The 17,717-nt window shown below is 36.6% G+C and overlaps 3 protein-coding genes, 1 long non-coding RNA gene and 1 other non-coding gene across 9 annotated transcripts; 1 reads left to right on the forward strand and 4 right to left on the reverse strand.

The window, feature by feature from the left end:
• Positions 1-3,275: 3,275 nt before the first annotated feature.
• LOC113298512 (tetraspanin-6-like) lies at positions 3,276-5,096 on the reverse strand. Of its 2 annotated transcripts, XM_026547279.1 has the most exons (4): positions 4,702-5,096; positions 4,301-4,512; positions 3,715-4,031; positions 3,276-3,556 (listed from the first exon to the last, which is right to left on the reverse strand). In XM_026547279.1, exons 1-4 carry the CDS (start codon positions 4,796-4,798, stop codon positions 3,517-3,519), a joined length of 666 nt encoding a protein of 221 aa, XP_026403064.1. In that variant the 5' UTR covers positions 4,799-5,096; the 3' UTR covers positions 3,276-3,516. The 2 variants fall into 2 exon arrangements, with proteins under 2 accessions (XP_026403064.1, XP_026403062.1); XM_026547277.1 differs by having other exon boundaries at positions 4,301-5,096.
• On the forward strand, positions 4,344-6,191 carry LOC113298513. Of its 4 annotated transcripts, XR_003334207.1 has the most exons (5): positions 4,351-4,479; positions 5,269-5,442; positions 5,580-5,622; positions 5,696-5,825; positions 5,954-6,101. It is a non-coding gene; the product is annotated as an uncharacterized LOC113298513 (long non-coding RNA). The 4 variants fall into 4 exon arrangements; XR_003334208.1 differs by lacking the exon at positions 5,580-5,622 and having other exon boundaries at positions 4,344-4,479; positions 5,216-5,442; XR_003334206.1 differs by lacking the exon at positions 5,580-5,622 and having other exon boundaries at positions 5,954-6,191.
• On the reverse strand, positions 5,736-5,807 carry TRNAP-AGG. Its single transcript has one exon. It is a non-coding gene; the product is annotated as a tRNA-Pro (tRNA).
• Positions 6,192-6,239: 48 nt separating the features above from the next.
• Positions 6,240-9,555, reverse strand: LOC113298511 (serine carboxypeptidase-like 27). The gene is made up of 9 exons (XM_026547276.1): positions 8,792-9,555; positions 8,606-8,701; positions 8,401-8,493; positions 8,240-8,325; positions 7,865-8,125; positions 7,219-7,346; positions 7,039-7,134; positions 6,806-6,911; positions 6,240-6,711 (listed from the first exon to the last, which is right to left on the reverse strand). The coding sequence occupies exons 1-9, from the start codon at positions 9,147-9,149 to the stop codon at positions 6,562-6,564; spliced, it is 1,374 nt and encodes a 457-aa protein (XP_026403061.1). The 5' UTR covers positions 9,150-9,555; the 3' UTR covers positions 6,240-6,561.
• Positions 9,556-12,779: 3,224 nt separating this feature from the next.
• Positions 12,780-14,204, reverse strand: LOC113295270. The gene has a single exon (XM_026543622.1). It carries the CDS (start codon positions 14,202-14,204, stop codon positions 12,780-12,782), a length of 1,425 nt encoding a protein of 474 aa, XP_026399407.1.
• Between the last annotated feature and the right edge of the window lie 3,513 nt (positions 14,205-17,717).

A 17,717-nucleotide genomic window follows, 5' to 3' on the forward strand; every position in this document is an offset into this window, starting at 1 on the left:
TGGTTTTTAAGTGTTCTGCGTATTCTGATTAAAACCCTGGATCTTTCAAGTCCTTGAGCTTTCTATGTCGATCGAAAACAAAAATGTCTTCTTCACATCACATATGAATAAATGAAAATGTCAAGAAAATTACACAACGGCAAATTAAGAGGTGTATTGGGGGAGGCCAATGGACCATTTCATTAGACAAATTCATATGGGGTAAATTTTTTTGACCTTTCTGGATTATTCGTTTGAAAACAGGAATATGTAGAAAAGTTTGGAAACGGAAAATGAAATGTGCGGTGAAGAGATAGATCTTGGAACCAAAATGGCCCCTATTGTCAGTCATTTTGAGCATGTAAAAGTCATAATTCTAAGTTCAAGTTGAATAATATGATAGTTGTTAGCTACGGTTTACCAATCAATGGCCAAGAAAGGTAAAAGGTTATACCGTATTACATTTCAAACATCAGAAGGCTACTAGTATATATTTTGCACGTTTCTTGATAAAAAAGTCGCGGAGTTGCTATTGCTTTTCTAATCATTCCGGAGGAAAGACAACACAACTCCGATAGAATGTTTAAATTTTTTTGGTTAACCCTTTTTTTTTAATCGACAAAGAAAGGATTTTATTGATCAAAAAAAGAGGGTATAAAAAGATTATACCACCCTAACCAAAATAAGAAAAAAAATGCTAAAAACAGACTAATATCACTTTAAGTAATGTCAAAATAAATTACACTCCAGTTCCTCATCACTTCATTAGCATCTACCTTCTCAAAATCCTTAAAAACAAGAGCCCAAGTAAACAAGGTATAAAGAACCTTATTAGCAACAACAATTATGATTGTCACAAAAGACTCTACCATTTCTTTCTTTCCATATACACCAAATTATAGCAACAGGCACCAACTTCCATACTTCAGTCTTCATTTTGTCAGAGAAATGCAGCTGCCAAGCTTGCAAAGCAGGCACAGTATCCATAGGCATTGCAAACAACCAATTCAACTTAGTAGATAAGAAATCCCATACCTTTCTTGCAAACTCACAATGCAGAAGTAAGTGTGGAGTAGTTTCAGTAGCAGTACAAAACAGACAATTGGCCGGCACATCAATTCTTCTTCTTAACAACATATCCCTAGTAGGCAGTCTCCCATGAGCAATAAGCCATAAGAAGAAACCAACTTTAGGAGGACACTTCAGACTCCATATAAACTGGAAAATTGCAGGATCATAAGGCTCATCATTCTCCAGTAAAAGCTTGTCATAAACAGAGCTGGCAGAAAATATTTTAGTCGAAGTTAAAGGCCAATAAAGCTCATCATCACATGTATGATTAAATCTGAAAGAATTCAGATCAGCAGACAATAAGTTAAGTTCCAATCTAGCAGCTTTGTTTAATCTCCTACGAACATGAAAATTCCAGACTAAAGAATCACCATTCATCACTGCCATTTCAGCCACAGAAAACTGCTTAGCTCTTGACACAACTAATAAATTTGGATAACACGATTTTAAAGGGTGCTCATAAAGCCAATTATCATGCCAGAACCTTACCAGAGAGCCATTATTCACCTTGAATCTTACATACTTCAAGAAAGTGCAATTGGTCTTCATGATAGCTCTCCAAACAGATCTCCCATAAGTGCATTTTGGTATACTAGGAGACCAAATAACATCCCCAAAACCATACTTTTCATTCACAATTTTCTTTAAAAGGACATCATTTTCAGTAGCATACCTCCAAAACCATTTAGCAAGAAGAAATTGATTTGTCATTTTCAAATTTTTGATACCTAAGTCACCAAACTTCTTCTTCCTACATAAAGCCCTCCATTTGATAGGATGAATCTTTCTTTTTCCTTTATTATCATTCGAAAGAAAGTCCCTCATTATCTTCTCCAACTTCTTTTTGGTTAACCTTGCTTAGTTACTTGACTGATCAACATTGAATCTTTGATAACAAAAATAAATAAAGTAAGTGTTTCTTAATTGTCCATTCGGAAGCGAATGTCAAATTTCTTGCAATTAACTGAGTGGATATAAGATTAGAATCTCCCCAGCCTCAGTCCTCACTCAGTAGCATACTGGGTCTACATAATTTTTGGTTTTTATTTTGTTTGTTTCTTTGAAACTGTTATTGTTGTTGGCTTTGTACGTAAGTTCTTTTTTTAGTTGTTGAAAAATGATTTAACAAAAGAAATATATTTGCATTTTTTATTCAAGAAAAACTCTATTTGGCAGAAGCCGCAAAACTGTTCCAGCAATCCCACACATCGGCCGGAATTAGTAGTAATTTTTGGCGCAAAATTTTGGCGCTTAAATATACGCGTGTGCTGTGCAACTTAATGTCCGTTGGGATCAGGTTATACCACATTGTCGCTCGCGGCGCAATACATTAAACCCTAGAAATAGTTCCCGCTCTCCTTTAGGGGAAATTAACCTAATCCCCAGGAAGTCAAAAAATTCAGATTTGAAGACATATTTTGGATCGATGGTTCCGGTTCTCAAATCTCCCATTAAGCTAAGTTGCTCTCTTTCTCTTTTAACTGCTTTTGGTCGTAGAATTTTTCGAATTAGGATTTCAGTTAACATGAAATCATTTGTGACATTGGGCATATGATCTTAACAGGCTATAACGATAGAAATTGTTGAAATGAACCTTTGAATGACCCAAATTGCATATAATAGTTATGGGTTAACCTAATCAATGTTGGTCGATTTCCTGGTACTTTTAATCAATTGGATAGCCTGGTAGTGGTTTTGCAGAAACGATTACCAGAATCAGCCTCCACTTGGTACCAACTGAATTGATTAGCTGGAAGCTAGATTGATATGAAGATTATAGTATATCTTGAGAGCAAGTGTGGTATTAACTATGGTTGTTGAGATGAGTATAATATCATCCTCCATCCTTTTAGGAAGTAATTTAGGTTGTAGTGTGTTTCCTTGAGGGTGAAATCTGCACTAGCAGCAGGAGGTAGAATGGCTCGAATATGTGAAAACTTTGCACTAGCACCCTTTTTTGGGGATTAAACTGTAAAAAGACCTGGCAGGCAGCTTAGAGTGAAATTACCTTTATTTAGGTTTTGTAACACACAATCAATTTCTTTCGGGAAATCTCTAGTAAACATGTTTGCAACGTTCTCTTAATATGAAATACTTCTCAGGAACTCCCAGAAACAACAGATGAAAGATGCAGTTATTACACAAACAAAACAGGTTCTATCATCTACATGCTTTCTTTTAATTTGAGGTTGTGCTCGCTCCTAGTTTTGAATTTTACGACAAAATCACAGAAAGCAGGATTTTAATTAGAAGTGAGTAAGCTTCAGAAAATTCTGAATTTAGATAAACAGGCTCATACTTGAGCTCTAAAGTGAAGTGCCCAATTGCTTACAAAGATTATTTTAATCAAAAATACCCCTGATTATACATGTCGGAAATTGCTCTCCAAATCCTCATCATCATTGCAGAATGAGCCCATGTCCTAGACTAAAGACAGGTGTACAGACAGCTCCAGCCTCCAGCTAGCTAATAAATCTGTTCTTTTCTTTCGTTCCACCATCTCCACCTGAGAAGAAGGATCGATTAAAAGGCATCTCTTATCAGTTAGGAAAATTAGTTAATACACTAAGATCTTCAAATTAGGGTTTTCTAAAGCTCTATCAAGTGGAATAAGGAATGAGTAAATGGGAGAATAATATATATAAAACTAGCTAGTTGAAGTACCAGTAGTAGTCCCATCTGGGACGGGCTTTTGTAATACGATTCTCGCCATAGGGGTGATCGGTCTCTGTTCGCTGGACATTCTGGTAAGCACACCATGCGGCTGAAAAAAGGGCTATAAGAAAGAGAAGCACAACGATGTTAAGGACAACAATTTTGTTCCAGCTTCTCTTCACTTCCTCTAACAGCCCTGCCTTGCACGAATCACATTCATAGCATAGGAGTGGTTGAGCGTTGTTCCACCTGAAGCAGTCCTGGTCCTGACCTGATGTTGTAGCCATTGCGTAATTGCATGAACTTGGTGGCTTGCAACAGCCAGACTGCGTGTTTTTGTTACCGCGGTTAGCAATTTGGTGCAAGTAAACTATTTTTATTTGAGCATTATAGTATTAACTGCAGCTGCTAATTGAAACTATCTCATATAAGGTTATTCGAAAAAGGTTTTTTTGAAAGGATAACTATCTAATCATAATACTTGTTTGCATCTCAAGTTTTTAAAGTTCAGTTAAGGTTAGATGCCACTTCGGAAAGCCAGTGTAAAAATGGTCCAGATTGCTTCACAGAAAGAAGAATTGGAAGAAATAAGAACCTGTATGGGAGACAGATCTCGTTGGAGATAATCAAGAGGTGTCCAAGAAGTAACTTTTGAGCAAGATTTTGAACTCAAAATGCAGCTCCTGATGGTTTCCCAATCGCGAGGGTTCATCACACGATTGCGCATCCATGGAGAGTAATGGTCAAGCCTATACTCCTTGTATACTCTACCAGGTACTTCAAATCCTCCTCCACTTTTGCTAGTTACTGTGATCCCAAATATTATAAATGACAAAAAAGTAACCATCAAGATAAATACCACTACTAGATATATCCACATTGCCATAACTATCCTAAAACAAGCTCCAATAAAACCGGCAAGAGAAACTAAGAGAACTATAAAACCAATGAAAAGAAGTGGTGTTCTCAAGAATTCTTGACAAGCTGTACTAGTACCTCTTGCCATCCATAAACCTGCACCTAATACGGGTATTGATGCTAGTAGAGTTAATAAGTTCAGTAAACCTATCACTGTGTTACTGAATCTAGACATATCTTTCTCTCTCAAGTCTCTTGCAGTACCAGTGCAATTGTTTGTTAGTTTCTGTTTCTTTGATTCTTAAGTTTTTTTTTTCTTTTGTTTTGAACATTGTGTGTCTTATTCTTGATCACCTTTATCTTTAGAAATGACACAAAGAGTTTCTATGAAAACAGCATCAACACTCTCTTTTTTTCTTTTTCTTTTTCTTTTCCCCTCCTTCCTAATTGCCCCAGAATTCAAATACAAAAGTGTTTACAACTTTTCTTTGTTTCTCAAGTACTTTCTCCTGTTATTACAAGGTATGCATTCATCACTAGTTACAATCCTTTTCAGATTAGTTTGGTAGGGAGATTCTCTCAGATGGTATCGGAAGAATCTACCATATCTATAAAGAATTAACATAACATGATCAGAGACCCCTCTTTGCAGCTTTGGTGACTTTTGATCATTGTTTGTGGGGAACTTATTTTATAAGCTGTCAGGGAATAATATATTGAAGTAGTCTCAAGGCAAGAAAAGAATTTTGTGGACCAACATTTGGTTGCTCAACAGCATTGGCCACAGTTAAAGATGTGGGACTATCCATAGAACTTGTGTGCAGCAATGGAATATTTACGCAACTCTCCAAGTTTGAGGATCTAGAAGCCAATAGCTGGGTATGACTTCTTTTTGGCAACTTCATTTTACTTTAACATACAGTATTTAATATCCATCTTTTTGCCAAAGTTGATTTGTTACTTTGTTTTCTTTGTGATCATTGTGTTGCTAAATAATGACGGTACCTTTTTCTTAGTGATAGAATATTCAGAATTTCAGATCATGTACGCGTGGGAGAGGTATAAAATATTCTATATAGACAGGTTTAGTTGAAAAACTTTACACTTTAGCTAACATGCATTGTTTATTTAGAGCTCAGGAATGAGGAAAACAAAAGGAGCAAAAATACGTTGGGGCATTCCGAGAATTGAACTCGGGACCTCTCGCACCCTAAGCGAGAATCATACCACTAGACCAAATGCCCATGTTGAAATCGAGTCTGGTACGTTCGCTTTTAAGGAGCAAGTAGTCTCTGAGAGTTGATGAGAAAGATATGGCAGATAACTGATATGCATATGCATTTTAACGTTCACTTGTATTAACATTGACAATTTTTTTTGTTTTCTTCAGTGAGACACTGCGATATGATTCTGCAATTGTTATACCCAAGTCGAGTAGTCGGGACAAAGCATGCTTAAGCCTGCAAAGTTTGTCTGAAGATCGGTGGAGGTGAGCAGAGATTTACCTAGAACGCTACACTGCACTGGGATGTCTGGAAAAGTTGGCCTGAAAGTATTTCAGTATGAACACAACTATAAGCCAATTACAACAACTAATTTGTCGCTTTTAAAAAAAGTGTAACTCAACAACTACCAAAAAAAAATCAGGTATGTTTTTCATGTAGGGGGTGAAGATCTCTAGCAAAGAATTGTTACATATGAAAATGGCATAATACATTAACTCCATTTCGTGATACAGTTGAATGACCACGAATCCATTTCTTGAATTTCATGCGAATTATTTACATGAATCTGCACAACAATAATCACCAATTGATAAATCTTTAAAAGTTGCTCAATGAGAGCTAAAGCATCGGGAGGCTAATCCGTTCATCAAGAGCCATGAACTTGATAGCGTTTGCGTGCACTCCTCTTCTTATTTTTTTTATTTCGATTCTTGTAAGAAGCTCTTTGTTTTTTTTGATAGACTATATGCTCATTTGAAAAGAGGAGCTTGGACTAGATGGCTGAGTGTGGCATAGGTTTATTGCCTAAGAATGAATTGAACATTATGAAAGCTTGTCGAGGGCGATGAAGTGGAACTTCATGCCCTGCACCCGTCACTGTTACAAATGTGAGTCCTTTGTATACCTGACTCCACCCACCAACCTACATCAGAAATGTGAAAGAAAAACAGTTTATGGAAGGTGTTTATTTGCCATTGATGGAAAAAATTGGTGTTGTTATCTATCTAAAGACTAACCTTTCCGTTGTCATACCAGGGATACCAGTTCTGCAAAGTAGGTAGGTTGAGAGCATCGACTGAATATCTAGTTCCAGTTACAGGCACTACTGAATCTGTATCTCCACTGGATGAATAAAGACATAAATCATTATCAAATACTAGGGCTCAGGAAGCACTTAGGCAGGATAGGAACTTGTTTCCACAGAAAGCCAGATTTTATGTCCAAGCAAAAATGGGAAGATAGAACTTACCTGAATACCCAGATTCTGAGGCCAGCTGCAATAAGTTCTTGATAGATAGGAAGCATGGATCTAGGTGAATCATCCCAATATACTCCAACGGTGTCGCTGTTTGGGGAACAAAGTCAACCAATGGAGCTCGGACATAGCAACGAAGAGAAAGTACATAAAGTTCTCAGTTAGCAAAACTACCTGCAAGTATCCCAAGCATAGGGAATCCTAGTAACATTGGCATGAAATGCTTTTTGCACTTCAGGATGATTGAAGTACACCTTTGAATGTCGTTCTGTGCAGGGATCATATGCTCTGGTCATCCAAGGCTGATACCATCGAGCAGTGTGAGATTGTCTTAAAAGCAAATAGCAACTTTTAACAAATAAATATTAACTGATAAAAGTGTATAACGGCTGGCATAACGAAAATATCTAATGCGAGCAATTCAACAGATAGAACAGTTGTAAAGCCTCTGGTAGTTTCAGTCCTCGAAATATATAGAATGCTCCAATTTGGGTTTGAAATTACTTGTCTGCGAGTATGTACTCACCAATCGTCTATCTTAGTTCTCCACTGGAATGAGTGCAGATTTTAATATCATGTGGTGGATGGTACAAGAACAAGATTGCAGAGTTTGGGGAATAGTGTCAGAAAACGAAGTTAACCAGGGTTACAAGGTACATATCACATATCTCTTGTTTTCTGTCTGATAGTAGTATAAAGTTTTTTCTGCACTTGAATGTTGTTTATTTTTTGTGTAGTACAGCGTACTAGATGTTAGGTACTAAGTAAAAAGGTCTAAATAAATTACAGAAGCAACTGAAAAGATATAGTGAGAGCTTACATAATGTCCCCTTAAGCTGCGGCGGAGAGCTGCGGTATTGTTGCAGGGAGGTGTGTATATGCTGTACGGATCAATATTCCCTTGTTCTGTCTCTGCCGTGCTGAGAGCCTTAGTGCATTCAACCGAAGGATGCTCTGAAGATCCTAAATCACAGGTATCCTTTAGTGTTTGATAGGTAGAATCGGAAATCAATCCATGAGTCCACCAGTACTCGAAAGTACCCACATAATCGTTATAATCATCAGTAACTGCATTGCCGACCTGAATATATGTTTATAAAAAAAAGCATTCATCTATTAGTGTTTACTTGCACATTTACATTACATATCAATATCTAATGAAACATGCATTTACTCACTGGACTTCTTTGCTTACCATGAAACCCTTAAAATTAAGGTCAGGATTCTGAATTCCCTTGTTTCTCTCATGTATAATTTGAGACAACTGAGGAACATAGTGACCTGAAACAGATATCAAATAGCACTAGTTAGGCCAAGCTCAAATCAGGTTTCAATTTAACTGAGGAAAGTTTTTACCTGCATAACTTTCTCCTGCAATGTAGAAAGCTCTATGCTTGTACTGAGGAAACCTTTCCAACCATTTGACAAGGAATATATATGCATCTTCAGCTACAATATCAGAAAATCCAAATCCCAAAATCACCTAAAGTTGCGATGTTTAACTATACTGGTTCCAAGTCAACAATTTTTTTATAGCCAATCTACCATGTGTGTAAATTACCTGTTCTTTTATCACCAGAATCATACAAATCAGATGTGGTATTTGTATAGGAGAATCCGACACCAGCCGGGGAGTCGAGGAACAACAAATTCGCCACTGCCAAGCCACCAAGAATTCTGTTATGAAATTAAAATATCCATCTTTTCAGAATATGAAGAACAAGTATGTTCATATACTTTTACTTACATTTGTTCCAAGAGTATTGATTCAAGTAGAGTGTTTTCCCATCTTTATTGATTCTGAAAGGTCCAATTTCTTCTGCAGCTCCATACGCAATAGATGAACAACCAGGTCCCCCATTAAGCCATAGAACCAGTGGTCTCGATGCGGAGTTCCGATTGGTCGGTGACTCAATCAACCAGTAAAATAGAGCTCGTCCAGCTCTCTCATTAACAGTCACATATCCAGAGTACTGAGAGAAGCCAACGTTGATTGGCTGACCAGGTAATTCCTTGATCCTATCTCTCCCTTGATCTGATGTAGCAGTACTAGACACCAAAAGTAAAGAAAGAAAACCCAAAAGAGAGACCACTGGAACAGTCATGTTCTTACTAAACCTATACCACACAGTACAGTCAATAAGAACAAAATTCTAGATCCGAGATTTTATCTGTGCATTACAGATTCCATAAAAGAACGAACTGCAATCTGATCGCTCTTTCCTTGTTATTTGTTTCCCCTCTTTTTATGTGAGTACAGTACAGAGAGTGATGGGTAATGCAATGCAAGTGGTTGACAAAATCTCCAATTCTGTTTTTAACATTTGTCAAAAGATTACTAGTTGTTGATGAGTTGTGATTATAGACAAAACTGTCCTAAACGCAATTCGTGTTTGTTCAGTTTTCTTGCTTAGTTCCATAATTCGGGGTAAAAAGATTTTTAATTTTTTGATTAACAGAGTGGAGAAAAAGCACATGGAGTTAGATTGGTTGTTAGGGGGGTCGTCATTGCTGGCGTTAATTACTATTTCTAATTTAACCAGCAACTTATTAAAAGACTAAAGACGGTGTTGATAATGAAGAATGATCATGACAAAAGGTTAATCCATTCCAGACCACACATTTATCAAAATCCTCAAGTAAATTGTTATTATTTGATAAATTCAAGGAAGAAAAAACAGTACTCCATTCTTAGCAGTTCAGGACAAACTAGAGAACTAGTTTAAGTTTTTTGAACCTAGTTAATTAGTTACAGTTGTCTTTATTGGGGTATGTCATTTTGTCTGAATTGGTTCCAAATATACAGCCGTATTGTTGTATAGTGGAATCACATGGTTTTGCAAATGAATGAATCTGCTAAACCAGAATTGATAGGAAATGGTATTCAAACGGTATCAGACATGAAAAAAAGGAAAAGCTGTTAACAAAAAGCAATTTCATTTATGTCAGTTTCACCATGTAATTTTAACAACCCCCACTCACATTGGCTTTTAACGTGTTTCTTATTGAAGGTGGTGGGGTCAGGAGCTATTACTTCGATCATGATTGGTTGACTCTTTAACGAAGGTAATATCCAACCAAATTTGATTTACTTGCATCCATGTTCTTTGTTGGCCAGCGCTGAACAACCATGGGTAGATGCCGATTTGGTATCACCACATCCAATACGTTCTAACCTGCGGATTTGAGATTTTTATCCATGTTCAATCTATTACCCGTCGGATACTAGGATGTGACACCCACAGATGAGCGGATTAGATGTGGATGAATTTATGGATATAAAAAATTTATAAACTAAAACAAATAAATGTTGTACATGTGTAATATTACTTGGTTTTAAAACTTAGATTAGCAAAAATATAAGTAATTGATCGGTAAAGAAGAATATATTGATCAGAAAATAGAGGGTATAACAGGATTATACCACCCTAACAAAGGTTACAAAGAGAACATAAATAAAAGGATAAGCTGATAACAGGCTACCAAAAACTTATCAAGCATCAAAATAAATTGTACACCAGTTTTTCATAACATCTGCTGAGTCTAAGTTTTCAAATTCAGGGAAGGCTAAAGCCCATGAAAACAAGCAGTAAATTGCTTTGTTCTTAACTGCAATGGGATTGCAAACCTTATCAGTGAAAATTCTCGCGTTCCTTTCTTTCCAAATGCGCCACATAACAGCTGCAGGCACCAAATTCCAAACTGCATCTCTAGCGTTATTGTTTTGTAAGAGATCCCAAGCATGTAATAAAGAATGAATATCAGCAGGCATAGAAAAATGCCAGTTCATCTGAGTTAGAATCTTCTCCCACACTTTCCTGGCAAAATCACAGTGCATCAAAAGATGAGAGCTAGTCTCAATCTCATTACAAAACAGGCATTTGTCTAGAACATCAATTCTTCTTCTTATAAGAACATCTCTTGTGGGAAGTCTTCTGTGAGCAATAAGCCAAAGAAAGAAACCAATCTTTGGAGGGCACTTCAGGTTCCAAATAAGAGAAAAAAATCACATCATCTAGAATGAAATCATCTTCTGAGATTAACATGTCATACGTGGAACTGACACAGAAAGTATTATTCTTAGTTAAAAACCAATGTAGCTCATCAGTAGCCTGCAAGTTGAAACTGAATTTATTTAAATCTGCAGTAAGGAGAATAAGTTCAGCCCTTGCAGCAACATTTTGCCTTCTTGGAATATGCAGATTCCATTCTACAGAATTGCCAGAAGTGCTTCCCATTTCAGCAACAATTAACTTCTTATCTCTTGAAAGAGCATACAGGTTTGGGTAACAAGTCTTTAGAGGAGTATTGAGAATCCAATTGTCTTCCCAAAATCTGCAAAGATGGCCATTGTTTACTTTGAATCTCGTATGCTTCACAAAGTTTGGTTGATGCTTCATGATGGCTCTCCAAATTGATCTTCCATAAGTGCAAGTTGGCATTTTAAGAATCCATGTTGTAACTCCAGGCCCATATTTTTCATCAACAATAGATCTCCACAAAGCCTTGTCTTCAACAACATATCTCCAACACCATTTGTTTAGCAAAGCTTGATTAACTTTCTTCAAGTTTTTAATCCCTAAACCTCCTGATTTTTTTCTTCTCATAATGGCTGGCCATTTTACCAAATGCAACTTCTTTTTTCCTTTCTTATCATGCCATAAAAAGTCTTTTATTAATTTCTCAATCTTCTTAAGAACTGAGCCTGGAATTTCAAAAAGAGACATGTAGTATATAGAAAGACTTGCTAAAACACTGTTGATCAAAGTTATTTTGCCTGTTCTAGATAACAAGGGCTTTTTCCAACCAACAAGTTTAGAGATGAACTTTTCAATGATCTTGTCCCACTTATGAATACCAAAGCATTTATCTCCTAAAGGTAATCCCAAATTAGAAGATGGAAGAATGCCATTGTAACAACCCAAAATAGAAGAAAAAAATAGAAATATCTCCCTCAAACCCAACTCCATAAATTTGACTTTTAGCAAAGTTTATTCTAAGTCCAGTGAGCAGTTAAAAAGAAAGAAAATTTAACCTGAGATTTTTCACTTGCTCAACATCAGCATCAAGGAAAATGAGAGTGTCATCTTCAAATTGCAAATGGCTAATGCAAACTCCATCAGGCTTGACTTGAAAACCAGAAATGATTCCTTGCTCTTGAGCTTTCTTGATCATGAATGTCAAAGCTTCACCAACCAATAAGAAAAGAAAAGGAGAAATGGGTCTCCTTGTCTGATTCCCTTCCTGCTAGTGAAAAAACTATTTGCACAGCCATTGACAAGAACAAAAAACTTAACAAACTCCATGCAGCATCTTATCCAGCTTCTCCATTTTTCTCCAAAACCCATCATCATTAAGATTTCTTCAATGAACTCCCAATTAACATGATCAAAGGCTTTTTCAAAGTCTATTTTGCACAACAGACCAGGCTTACCACTTCTCAGTCTTGAGTCAATCAACTCATTTTCTATCAGAACACCATCCAAGATTTGTCTTTTTTTTGACAAAAGCAGTTTGTTGAGGGGATATAATTGATGGTAGAACTAGCTTGAACCTTTCTGCAAGAATCTTGGACATAATCTTGTAAACACCATGAATTAGACTTATAGGTCTAAGATCTTTTATCTCTTCTATTGTATCTTTCTTTGGGATAAGAGCAATGAAAGTGTTCTTTAATCTCCAATCTATAAAACTTTTATTTTTCAGCTCAGACAAAACCTTCATAAAATCATCCTTCATAAATTCCCAACAAAGAGAATAAAACTTGATTGGGAACCATCTGGCCCTGGGGCCTTAAATTGTCCCAACATTTTAATAGCAGCAATACATTCATCTTCATCAAAGTCCCTTTTAAGCCACAATTTCATTTCTTCACCAATTGGAGGAAAATTCATACCTTCCATTGAAACACTTCTAGCACTTTGATTCTGAAAAATGTCTTTGAAGTAAGAGACAATGCCACTCTTTATCTCTTGATCATCATTTGTCAACCCGTTAACCTTAATTGAGCCAATAAAACTTCTTCTTCTTCTTTCATTGATAGGTCTATGAAAGTACTTTGTGTTGTGCTCAAAATCTTTTGTATGAGTAACTCTTGCTATGCTCCTTAGCTTCTCAACATTGATGAGAGTAAGCTTGCAATATTCTTGTCTGGCTTTGACTCTCTCTTCCCATTGAGTTTCATTCATGCCATTGTTGTCATTTTCTGCAGCACCCAAAGTGACAAAGATATCCTCCAGTTCTTCAAGTCTCCTGTCAATTTCTCCATATTCTGTTGTGCTCCACTCTCTCAATTTAGCTTTAAGAAGTTGAAGCTTTTTATAAAAGATGAATCCAGCACTACCTGAAACTGAAAAAGACAACCACATTTCTTTGACAAAATTTAAAAAATTTGGGTGTGAAAACCAGTAATACTCACAGCGGAATGGTGATGGCCCATGCTGCATCCCCTGACAAGTAAGTGCAATTGGATTATGATCAGAACAAGGGCGTACAAATGCTTGCTGAATAACTTGAGGATAAAAAATTTCCCAGTCAGCTGTGACAAGAAATCTATCAATTCTACTTCTGATGCTCTGAAACTGATTATTTGTCCAAGTGTATGTAGCTCTAAGAAGTAGTAAATCAATCAGATAATGTCTCGAAATGAATCTGTTAAATCTCTCCATGCCATCAGTTACATCTCCTCCAGAAGACCTGTCATGAGAAAATCTAATCTCATTGAAATCTCCACCTATAACCCATGGATAATTCCAAAAGCACCTCACCTCCTCTATCTCCCTCCAAAATAGATTAACTTCTTCAGTATAAGAAGAACATGGTGCATAAACACCAGTAAGCATCCACTCAAAACCATTTGTAACATTTTTACATAACAAAGTCACAGAAAAAGGCCCAATTAAAGAATCCAAAACATGAATTTTTGAAGAATCCCATAAGCATAAGATACCTCCAGAGCTTCCTTGTGAAGGAAAATCTAGCAATTTGACTGCTCTATTGCTCCAACATTGCAAAACCATCAGATCGTTGTATTGTTGAATTTTGGTTTCCTGCAACATAACAATACTGGGTTTCCAATCTCTAGTTTTCTTTTTGACTGCCTCTCTCCTGTTCAGGTCATTTAGACCTCGAATATTCCAGATAACAATTTTGGGGTCCATAAATAAACAAAAAACCAAGAGAAAATTGCAACCAACAAGCAATTTAAGCAAATTTTTTCTTCTCCAAATCTAAATTGAGAAGGTGAACTTTAAAACATTCCACCATAGCATCATTTACCTCGTCTTGAGTACCCTTAGGATGAATACCCAGCTTGGGGCATAATGCTGCCATTTGGAGAAGAACAGTTTCAAAATCCTTCTTCACATTTGGTTTACTTTGTGTTTCAGAGAACTCCATTTTTCAGTGGTTTTCCAGAAGAAATCAAAATCGCCAATAACAATAGATGGAACAATTTCTGATGAGTGAGAATTGCCAAAAGCATCAATCATCTACAGGTATGGGATTGAGACAACGGCTTCTAAACAATCTTCCACATCTTCTTCATTTTGCAAAATTGGTAAAATGGCCGTTGAAGGTTGTTGTTCCACGTTCGAAACAATGATTGTTGTAGTTGTTGGTGAGTCTGATGGATCCGGTTCCATAGAATTCGAACTTGAAGATGTGCTGCCCAAACCCGGCTCCATGGAAACCCAAACATTGGGTGGAAAAATCTGTATCTTCTGATCTAACTTTTTTGCCATTATTAGTGGAGCCAAGAATAGAATTCAAATTTGAATTTGAAATTACTATGGGCGCGGTATTCTTTCCTTTTTCAACAACTGCAAATTTTCTAAAAAGATTTTTCTGCCTTGAATCATGGGGTCGTAATACCGGTTGAGAGATTTTTGGCGATTCGACATTGATTGAGAGATCTTTTGATGGCTTGGTGTATTTCTGTGACTCAGTAGGCTGCGAGTTGAAAGATACGATCTCTAATTTTTGAACCCTAATCTTCATGTGAGCCTGATCAGCAACTCCCTTGATGAACTTCATTGGTGAGACTTTAGTTGGAAAAGAATATCCTCCGTAATGACATAAAAAAGTTGAGATTATACCATCGAAACTTCGTACCTTCAGGTGAATGGCAGAAGCGTCTTCCCAGTTTGCAGTTGTTTGATGAACCTCAAATTTTTGACTGAACTCAGTGTAGAAAGATGGACCCCAAAGATTGAAAGGAACTCCATGAACCTCAATCTAAGATCATGTTGAGTTTATCTCAGTTAATGAGATTGAATTGGATGCATTCCACCAAGGCAATAATCTGATATTCATGCCATTACTATTCCATAGACCATTTTGTATCAACTTCTCTCGATCCTGTTGAGTAGAGAAAAAGAAAGCTTTTTGTGAGTCAAAAGGAAAAATATCAAAATCTAGATCCATATTGAATCTGTTTGCAATTTCAATCCCAATATTATTCCATGAGACTACTATATGTGAGGTTTCTATAATAACCGCATGGCTCCAATTCACAGAAGAAGGAACATCATTGTTTAGTCTTGGGTTTGGCTTTGATTGAGAAACAATTTGATTTTGATTCAAAACTGCTTTCTAAGATTTTTGTGATTTATGTGAAATCACCTCATTGAAACCATTTACAAAGTTAGACCACCTTGTAACTTCATCTTCAGCTGGAAAAGACATTGTTTGTTTGGTATTGTTCTTAGAGAAAGTTGCTCTGAAAAACTCTCCATGTTTATTCTGATTCCTTGAGAATAGAATATGCTCATTACCCTTATGAAAAGTCCAGTACCATGATCCATAAAAACTCTTCTTTGATTCCTTCTTAAGTATATTCTTCATCCAGATAATCCCTTCATTACAGACTATGGTTTGGATAATCTTCTTCGTGTTTCTAGTTTTTTCATCTAGTAAGATTCCATCAGATTTCTTTGTTAACACAAAATATTTGTATTTACAATCAATAAAGACATATTTTTTCTCTTGAAAACCCTTCCCTTTGTTCCTCTTTCCAGTCACCATTTCTCATTCTCCTTTCTCTTCATCAACTACCAAAACATCATTTGCTTTTTTGCTAATCTCCTTGTTACCACTGACCACTGCTACCCAACTCTGATTGCTCCCTGCTGTTCTTGTCGATCCCTTTACGCACTTCCCGTCCCGATCTAAATCCAAAAATCCTTCCTTGTTCAGTTGAGAAGATGAGCTTCTCACCATTTTTGCCGCGATAAAACCGGACATTCCCTCTCCTTCAATATAACAACAGTAACTCAATGCCTTCCTAACAACCAAAATTATAATATCTATGGATATGAAGGTTCGGATCAATGATACTTTCCGAATATCACTGAAGATTTTCAATGCTTCTCAATAGCAAACTATATATATTATTTACGAACTTTCTATAGTAACCTTCATATGTGTATAATACGAACATTATTCTAAGGACTGGGTGTCCAATGGATAGGTGATGTTACATCCGCGTCCAACCCGTAAAAATGACCGGTTTCAAAAATTCACCTGTATCCAATCCGCTAAGAAGAGGATTTGGTGTCCACTTGCCAAGATTCGAATTAGTTTGGATAAAATTCGCGGCTTTAGGTGTTTTTCCCACCTCTACTTTTGGCACTCCAAATTTCATATTGCATTTGTTTTCTACTTAACTTTCATAGAAAATATGTGTTTGTTTGCTTATTTAACTAAGGAATGGTAGTGAAACTTAAATTCCTAAATACACAGGTTGCCTTTAGTTTTTATGGTCCGTATCTTGGACTGAAATTCAGTTGTGGAGGGGAAATTCATGCTTTACGGTGAATCGAATATCACAAGTCTTCTTAGTTTTTGTTTATGTTGCCGAACTTGGGCCACCTATCTTCAATCTAACTAATATAAAGAAAAGAGCTATTTTGGTTGGTCACAAAATGACAAAATAGTTTGGTGTAATTAACCCTGATATTACTAATATGGCCTTCGATATCAACTACTGCTAAACATATGTTCAAGCGTAAAAACATACATTGAATCAATATCTACATATTCACAGAAATGCGGTTGTCTTAAAAATAGATCTTTCAAAATATTTAAAAACTTGAAAACTTCCAAAATACACACCGAGTTTTTGTAAAATTAATATTGTAGATGGCGGATTTTCAACAAAGGTCAAAATCGTAAAATCATGATACTGCATGTTTCTGACACGAATTTCAGGCATGTGACAATTCATATTTTACGAGCCATGATGAACATGTTTCTCGAAAGGCCTCCACTAGCGGAGCGTTCGATGCCTCGCATTTCATCATGCCCTCTATGTAGAATGATATAATTGGGCGGTTCTCCGCATGATTGAGAGCTTAACGCCTTCAGGACGTCGGTAACACTCGATGTTCCCTGACTACATGAGAGAGACCCCCCTCTACATAGAAGAACGATTGGGCGGTTCTCCGTAAGATTGAGAGCATTAACGCCTTCAGGACGTCGGTGACACTCACTGTTCCCTGAATATGTAGAGAGACTGTGTATAGATTCAGGCGGTTCTCCGTAAGATTGAGAGCATTAACGCCCTCAGGTTGTCAGCAACATTCACTGCTCCCTGACTATGCACCTTTCAGATCGGGTATGACGCCTTAACTGGCTAATACCCCTTCTGCAATAAATTAATTCTACCGCGACAT

This window comes from Papaver somniferum, chromosome 7 (genome assembly GCF_003573695.1).
Source record: "Papaver somniferum cultivar HN1 chromosome 7, ASM357369v1, whole genome shotgun sequence".
Classification (NCBI taxonomy): Eukaryota; Viridiplantae; Streptophyta; class Magnoliopsida; order Ranunculales; family Papaveraceae; genus Papaver; species Papaver somniferum.